Here is an 8661-nt window from a genome sequence, read left to right on the forward strand (position 1 = left end):
AGCAAATCTTTAAAGTTATGTAAATTTTCTTGTTTAGTTCATAGTTATGAGATTGTTGACTGTGGTGGTGTCTTTAGGTAGGGTGGGCACTCTGCTCTCACATTCCTGAAAAATAAAATCTGTACTTAGATAATAAATCAGATCCGTTATCAAGTAAACTGCCTGATCTAATGTGACAGGAAAAACGGTTTATCATTAAGCCCTACCAATGGGCTTAAGAATGTGATGATAAAATAAAATCTATTTTGGAAAACTATTTGTGATGCCGTCTCTACATAAAAGACTGTGATGTAATTAAGTATCTCCTGAGTCAAGTGATGGCTAAGAAGAGTAATATGCACTCTCTAATGTCGTAAACCTAACGCTGGATAGAATGGAGATGTTTGTCTGTTGGACAGGTGTAAAAGACACACACGGCGCTGCATTTCATGTCAATAATATTTTTTTTGTAAATACATGAAACATTATTTAAATTTTTGTACATGTTTATGATGTGTGAGGAGAGACACATTCTCAGCATAAAATATATAAGTATATTTTCCAAAGAGTTTTTTTAATGTCCCCAGTCCCCTTCACTCCTTTTGTCTCATGCAGTCAAATGAATCCTCTCAACAGAGAATGAACTGTTTGAATTAACACATTGATCCGCCTTGAGTGTTGATTATAAAAGTAGATGTTCAGTAAAGGTTTAAATCGCAGTGTATCACAAAAACTGCAATACTTCTAGCAACCACAACAATAAGTCAAAAAGTGCACTTTTTCTCTTAATAAACCTATATCCACAGATTCACTCATGAGAATCAAAATTTGAGCCAAATAGCTAGGGTTCAGTTATGGGAAGCTCACCTCGCACTTCTATTTACTGGCGAATTGCATAGTAAATTGCATACCCATTGGGCATATTATTATTCATTAATGATTACCTGACTGGCCTATGTGCCAAGAAAAGAAAGATAACTGAGGTCAAAAACAATAAAAGCAGGGGGAAGGGGGCTTCAGTGACACTTTTCTTTTCCACCATGGGTCCCTTCAAATTCCTTCCGGCCACTCCATGCCACTTCACTTCCCAACCACACCCCGGCTTGAGGAACACAATAAGTATATTTGGCACTCTAAGCCATGTAGATCCAAAGCCAAATATATGAAAGTCTTGGCACTGTGTACTCCCCACAAAAATAGTTCAGAAACCGAGGTACAAAAACACGCTACACTCTACCCCTTACAGAACTGGACTGTTGCACAGAGAGGCAACCGGGACGACCCAAGACTGCTTCGATAAGCTTAGAGTGAAAGACTTTAGTTCGTAACTCGCTGGCAGTTCTTTCTTGTACAGAGATGGGAGGGAGGTTATGTTTCCCCGGTACTCACCCATGACTTGCACACGGCATATGGCGCAAGTGTCGCACTCCACGTCCCAGCTCCACATCGCGACAGCATTCCACTTCTTGAGAGTGAACATCTTCTCGGGTTTAGGCGTTTCGTTGTCGACGCGGTCGGAGGAATTGTCTTCATCGGCCATGATCACTACTTGCACTCCAAACTGACACTTCAGAGATTCAAAACAAACATAAGTCCACAGCAGACGAAAGACAAGTGACTGTGCACGCGATGCAGGTTTACCAACTCCAGCGTCAAGCTTGTGTGACAGGAGGTAGTACTAGACTGCAGGGAAGAGTGGAGGGAATTATAGAGAAAAGAAGACAATTTTGTATTGAGTTATTCGTTCTTAATCAGCAAGAGGAATGAGATCCTATATATTCCTTGTTTTAATGTAGCGCTAAGAGAGAAAGGACGCGTTTTAACTGGCCATAAATCGTGTTACGTGCATGGTATATGCGACTAACTTCCGTGGCTTCTGCTAGACTGGACTTCTGCATTGATGAAAACAAACATGGCGGACCTCAATATGCAAGATGTTGATTTATACGAATTATTAGGTATAGCCTCTACTTCGACAGTTTCAGAGGTAATATTTGATTTCTGGTCTGTAATGTTTATTAATTTTTCCGTTTGATAATTTTTAACCGTTATAATAATTTTCTCGGCCTAAGTGATGAAACAGCATAACCAAAAAAGTTAAGGTGCATGAGCATTTCTCTGAAACATAGGGTTTAATTATTCTCTCTCGGATGTATTATACTCATTTGCTCACTCTCCAATGCGACTGACCCCATTCATTTTAAGACATTCATCATATACAAGCTAAACATTGAAAAAAAGGCATTTAAATACCTCATTGCCACCGAGCCAATTACTGCCAGAACATGAGCTCCATAATAACTTTTTACCTTTTCAAATAATTTCCCATTTGTTCACGCTCAATTGTATTAATTTTGGGTGTTTTAGGTGAAAAAAGCATACAGGAAAAAGGCATTGACATGCCATCCTGACAAAAACCCTGACAATCCTCGTGCCGCAGAGCTGTTTCACCAGTTGTCGAAAGCCCTAGAAATCCTCATTGATGAGCAGGCAAGGGTAAGTATGAAAATGTTTTATTGTTTCTTGATGTAAATTTAATTCTTTCGCTCCCTCACAAATGTCTCTTTGTTTTCTGCTTCTAGGCTGCTTACGATAAAGTTCTGAATGGGAAAAAAGCTGCTAAGTTACGACATAGAGAGTTGGATGAAAAAAGAAAAAAATTAAAAGAAGATCTTGAGGCAAGAGAGCGGTCAGCTACAGATGTTAATGGAACTAGTACAAAAAAGCAAGACACAAAAACAGATGAAGAAAAATTACAAGTAAGTGTCTGACTAAATGTGAAGTCATTGATCTATGAATGAAGGTAATTGCTATTGTTACTGTGTTTTTCATTTCCAGGCAGAAATTGAAAGACTCAGAAAAGAAGGTTCTCGTCAAGTTGAGGAAGAAGTTGAACTAGTCAGACAGCAATTACTGCAAGATTCTAAGATACCGGAAACCCCTGAAGAGCCTCAAAGCAATGGCTTAAACCGTTTGCGCATCCGATGGAAAGCCAATAAGGATGATCCAAATAATGGTGGATATCCATATGATACCCTGCTAAAAATAATGTCTAAGGTATTTCCCATAATTCTTGCTATGTGTTCTCAAGAAGGATAATGGTAAATATTTGTATTTGAAGCCCTTCTTTTTTTGTTTTGTCCTAGTATGGTGATATTGTAGCCTTAGTTGTTTCTCCAAAGAAAAATGGAAGTGCATTAGTGGAATTTAAAACAAAAGATGCAACTGTAAGTGTATCCCATTGTCATGCCATTAATTTTGTTTGTTCTTTTTTCATTTTGATGAACTTTTGTTTTGTCCTTTTTTATTGTTTTCCTTAGGATACAGCATTTACCTTGGAAAAGGGTTTCCTTTCTAACCCATTGACCATGGAGAGACTAGGGGAAGGCTCTAAGACAAACCCTCAAGAACCAGAGGCTGTTCAAACTCCAAAATATGTTGACTTGACCAAAACAGATGATACCAGGAATGCTGCTCCAGCTTCAAATTTGTTCCCAAACTACACTCAGTCTTCAACCCATGTGCCTGTCACCATGTCAAACTTTGCATCTGCCCCAGACTTCTCTCAATTGGTAAGACCAACTAAACCATTCAGCTACTTTAAATCTCACTGTTTCTTGATTCATATCCTTCCTGATTTTTTTCTCAATTTAATGGTGTGATAGTAATTCAGTGTAGGTTAGTTTTGTACTTTAAAAATTTTGACAATTATTATTGAAAGATGACAGTCATGTGTGGTTTTTCTGTGCCAGTTCTTCTAGTCTCTCTCTCAAGTCTGGCTCACCATCAGTAAATCATGAATAACGGGTAAAGCCCTTTCTTTGTAATGCTTCTTCACAGATTACGTGTGTGATACTTTAAAAGTCATGTCAGAGATCAGACTGGATTTTATTAATTTCTCTTTGAGATGTTTTTTTCTTTCTTTTTTTTTCCCAATATTATTCCATTTGTGGGAAGGGATTTAAAGCAACCCCATGCAATTTTCTATCCTATTTCTTTCACAAGCATGATGTGAGATAGTACACTCTCATCTCAGAACCCCTTATTTGTTGCTGTCTTGATTGTAATGTATCGCGAGATCAGCAGTAGTTGAGGCTCCACCTTTCTTGACACAGGACTGAGCTGCGCTGACCCAGTGCTTATCTCTCACCTGCGCTGCACAAACAGTTTTCAGGTTGCAGTTTTTGTTTAACTTTGGGTTTTACTTGGCTGGCTTTGCATTTGTATTTATCAGAGTGATAAGTTTGTCTAAAGGGTCATGCCTTGAGACCGTAGCAAACAGAAGAATCTTTTTTTCTCCCCCTTAATTTTGCATAATTTTCAGTCTTTTGCAAAGTGGCCTAAGAGCTGAAAAGTATTTTTGTATTATATTTATTATAGCACTGTTGTATTTTAATGACCTCGACCTCTATGCATGGCCCTCAACCTTTTTAAGTGCGATTATCTGCTTCTCCTGGTACTTTGCTTGATTAGTGGGATTGGTTTTAACATTCCAAGCTAATAAAACACAAGGAAGTGCGTGCTGGATCTGCAGGGCAGGACTGGGCTGACCAGGGCGAGTGGAGATCCATCATAGCAGTATTGCAGCTTAAACTGTTTCCTGTGTGTAGTGACATCAGTGTGCGATCATCTTCCATGTACTGTTGTGTGTGCCTGTAGGTGTACATGTGTGCTCAGTAATGTCTGCGTAAAATGATGGTTGTGGGTTTCATAGATTTTGCCATTCCCTTCTCTCTGTCAGCATGTGAAAGAAAAAACATTTACCACTTATCCATTGATTCACCTTTTTCTGTTAAATTGCACGCTCAACTTGCTAGCAACATTTTTATTTCCCTCCCAGCTGGGTGTTTGTTTCCTGTCTTCCAGATCATTTGATCAACTGTTCTCTTACTGTCATGGTAAAGCACTTAGATGATTAAAATTTTACATTGTTTAAGATAGGACTCTAGAGGAATTAAGATTAACAATAATAAGAAATGATGAGTTATTTTTTGATACCAAGATTTTGATGCACCAGCTAATGATGCACAACGATTTTTAAAACTCTCATCAGTAACATACTGTACAACATCTACAGTAACTAAATCCTTTTGAAAAAGAGGAACACACAACACCGAAAAATGCAGTTCATGCACTCTTATCTTCTGTGAGTAATTTTTGACATGTAGTAGTCTTGCTCATTGGGGATGAGTGTTTGAAATGACAAATTGCTTAAGGCAATTGGTTTACACATCACCATACACCGAATGGCTTGGGCCTTGGCTTACGCCAATACCTGTCTTGACTTACTAATAATTATTTCTGCTGAATTGGTTTTACAATCTCATTTGTGGAAGTGGTATTGTGCAGGCAGGTTTCCAGGAAGACAATATTTCAAATCTGTAGTTGACAAGCCTTCCTCTGCTTTGCGCACGTATTGGCAAAAGGATTAGGGAAGGATTTCTAGTGTGCTGCTGTTCTCTTGTTGTTTGCCTGCTGAACAGAGCCTCTGTACTCTAAAGAAGGAAGCACTGAATAGTGAGTCAGTCACATGGAAAGCTTTATAGCAAAGGCATCATTTGTGCATATGTTTTGTTTTACATTTTATTAATGCAAACTGTGAGCAATACTCTTAGGAACTAAGTCCTGTGTGCTTTTCACAATAAACTGGCTGCTGTGACATAAATGTTAAGCCATCACGGTGTTTTACCTCTTAAAGTGTCCAGTGAAGAAATTAAAAGGTAAGTCCCGGCTGAACAACAGGAACAGAAACTGAACAAAACTACTTGACAGGCTTGCATGCTCTGAATTTCAATTAACAAAGAACTGTCCCATCTTTCCAAGTAACTGTCAGTTTTGGTTTGAAATAAATTCCTATCTACATTTACATTACATTTAAGAATATGTCCTCTGCAATTAATTCTATACCAAAAATAAAAAAAACAGGAAGACCAATTTTATTCCAGGACTGTTATTTTATTTGCTTGCTATAATGTACGTCATTACAGTAAAAATACACAATGAGTAGTTCTGAGAAAATGTATTTCCTCCTGGGATCCTCAATTATTATCTATATTCTGATAGTCTTTTAGGACATTTTGCTTTATCATTTAGGGATGGTGGCTGATGACTCACACTTCATAAGGAGTATATGTCATGGGAATCTCATTTTGTAGTTTTGGGTGGGTGCTGGCATTTTGGTTAAGGGTTCACCAATATATATTTTTTATTTAATTGATGAATGCAAAACCATCTTGTTATTATTTGTCATTGATGAAAGTATTGTCTGATGACTACAATTTCAACATTTTAGCATGCTGAATCAAAAGCCCTGCATGCAATAAGTTGTGGTAGGAAGTTTAGGTAGTGTGGTCCAAGCTTTTTGTGTAAAGCTTCCTCTGCATGTTCAAGGTGTAATGAAAGAAGCACTTGTAGTGATTTCCCCTCCCAATATTTTTCAGTTCGATCTTGAGGCAAATTTACATTATGTTCGGTCAAAGTCAAACCCACTAATAAATTTACATTGATTATAAATTAAAACTTTGAAAAACTGTCAAGTGTGTTCAGTTTACAAATTGCTGGCCATTGGAACAAGTGTTCAGGGGCACCTGTGGGTAAAGTAAATTCCAACCCCCCATCCCCCAGCAAAAATAAAAAGCGAAAGAAAGAGAGAAAGTTTAAGCGTTTTTTTTCTCTTTTAATATATAGTCATCTATCAGTTATCATCAAAACTATTTGAGGGAGCGGCCGTTCCAGGTTCTTTTATTATTTGTTACAGGGAGGAGCCTCTACCATCTCAGATCTTGACTTTGAAAGCGTTGTTTTACGGAAGATGAAGCAAGCACAGGAGCGGAAGAAATTAATTGAACACATGGAAGCTGAAGAACAGTAACACTTCCTCTAGTTAGTCAACAAAAGTATTTTAATTTGAGTACATATTATCTTCTATTTTTTAAGTTAAAGACTGCATTTATGTTTATTTTAGGATACTATATTTCAGTAATAAATAATTTCATCTAGCATCATCATCATTATCTATCTATTCCACTTCTCTTTTTCCTGTTGTGCAACAGTCCTCACTTTCATGCCTGACAGATAGAAGGGATTGTGCTCGGTGTGGTACCTCTTTAGAGATGTTTAAATTGGTTGCACCACAACATTACACTTTCATAACCATCTAATTTTTTTCCCACCACGTGCACGTTAGAGGGTGCGTTGCAGGACTGTACCGGAGGCGGGTTGCTGCGTGCTGGCCGGTTCCGCTCAGCCTCTCTAGAGGAGGCGTGCATTTATCTGCATTACTGATCCTTGCCGTTCCGTACGTCCCTTTGCAGCTGTATGCGAACTACCTGGGGCAGCACCTGCGCTACCAGCACTCTGTGTCCCCCGGACCCGCCCACGCCTACCAGCCGGGACCCCAGCAGGTCCTGCTGCCCGGCGCGCTGTCCGGGGCTGGGGCCATGATGTTACCCGGTGTGTCGCCCATGACGCCCATGACCTCGGTCATGGGCTACGGACAGGGCTACGCTCAGGGCTACGGCCAGGGCTACGGACACGTCTCCCAGTATCCCGTGCAGGTCCCCGTGCAGTCCATGCACGGCTACGGCAGCCCGATGCTGGGTCTCCAGGGCTACGCCAGCTATCCCGGCTGGGCTCAGGCGCTTGCCCAGGCCCAAGGGGTCGCCGGGGGGGTGCCACAAGGGGTGGGCACCCACGGGGTGGCCGCTGCTGCATCCCGCGGCTCATCGTACGCGGCCGCCGGCTTGCCGGTGCTCCGGGGCCAGATGCCAGGCCTTCCCGGCGCCTTCCCAGCCATGGCCACCGCCGCCCCCGTCTTCTTCCACCAGCTCATGTCTGGTCTCCCTTCCGTCATACCGAGATAGTAGAGTAGTTTCACGTTTCTTAATATTTCCCTTACTTTTACTCATCCTGTTTTGTAACTCTCCCTGTTTTGCCTGTTGTTTTATTTTGACGATTTTCACATTTGATTCATTGGTTTTGTTTTTCTAAATTATTTTGATGCAGTGTTCTCTTTCTATGAATATGCTGTTCTGTTTAGTGTTTTGTAAAAACTAGTCATCTGTCTTGTAATGTCACTTGTCTAATTTTGAAGCGAGTTGGAGCTATGGGTCGAAACTGACAGATTTTGTAGACCAACTTACTCCCAACTTTCTCTGAAATTTCAACCCTGAAATAATTCTTCATTTAAAATTTCAGCACAATTTCCGTGCAGTTGTACGAATATAACATTGGACATGGCCTCTTAGCAGGAATAAGGAATACAAAGTATTCCTTGTTTTTCTTTTGTTTATTTAACTTAAGCCCCCTGATCTTGTTGTTAATGAGACTTGTTGCTCTTCAGGGGCTGAAAACTCTTATATCATTTATCATCCTCAGTATTGTAATGAAAGGTCTGGGGGGATTTGCTTCTGAAAAAATTACCAGTTCATCAGTTGAATTTGTATTCCAACAGTTTTCCTCCCATTCACATTGTTTTTGTTGTATAAACAATTTCCTTATAATCAGAGACAAGGCACACCTTGATAAAGATATATGTGATCTCAAGGGGCTTCAGGTGTCTTGCGGTAAGCATACTGTGACATTTGGCAGCACCACAAGTGTTCTTATGAATATAGATTGATCCTGGACCTTAAAATTATTACTGTTTGTCTTTAAGGGACAAAATGTTCTTTTATGAATAAA

The 8661-nt window shown here is 39.8% G+C and overlaps 3 protein-coding genes across 6 annotated transcripts in view; 2 read left to right on the forward strand and 1 right to left on the reverse strand.

Annotated features, from left to right (window-relative positions):
• Positions 1–1611, reverse strand: part of LOC113211213 (RING-box protein 2) — a 31486-nt gene extending 29875 nt beyond the window's left edge. Inside the window, exon 1 of the mRNA XM_026429521.2 lies at positions 1369–1611. Within this exon, the coding sequence (XP_026285306.1) occupies positions 1369–1519 (151 nt within the window). The 5' untranslated portion in view covers positions 1520–1611. The remainder of the gene's footprint in view (positions 1–1368) is intronic.
• The window catches only part of LOC113211207 (facilitated trehalose transporter Tret1), a 55609-nt gene that overhangs the window by 42543 nt on the left and 4405 nt on the right, over positions 1–8661 (forward strand). The window lies entirely within an intron of this gene.
• Positions 1652–8634, forward strand: LOC113211208 (dnaJ homolog subfamily C member 17). Of its 3 annotated transcripts, none has more exons than XM_026429516.2 (7): positions 1652–1966; positions 2347–2475; positions 2562–2738; positions 2818–3036; positions 3126–3206; positions 3300–3551; positions 7293–8634. In XM_026429516.2, the coding sequence occupies exons 1-7, from the start codon at positions 1880–1882 to the stop codon at positions 7839–7841; spliced, it is 1494 nt and encodes a 497-aa protein (XP_026285301.1). In that variant the 5' UTR covers positions 1652–1879; the 3' UTR covers positions 7842–8634. The 3 variants fall into 3 exon arrangements, with proteins under 3 accessions (XP_026285301.1, XP_026285302.1, XP_052120773.1); XM_026429517.2 differs by lacking the exon at positions 7293–8634 and adding an exon at positions 6737–6986 and having other exon boundaries at positions 1657–1966; XM_052264813.1 differs by lacking the exon at positions 7293–8634 and adding an exon at positions 4095–4115 and having other exon boundaries at positions 1657–1966.

The sequence above is a fragment of the Frankliniella occidentalis genome, unplaced genomic scaffold, assembly GCF_000697945.3.
Source record: "Frankliniella occidentalis isolate FOCC.00 unplaced genomic scaffold, Focc_3.1 Scaffold21, whole genome shotgun sequence".
In the NCBI taxonomy this organism is placed as follows: Eukaryota; Metazoa; Arthropoda; class Insecta; order Thysanoptera; family Thripidae; genus Frankliniella; species Frankliniella occidentalis.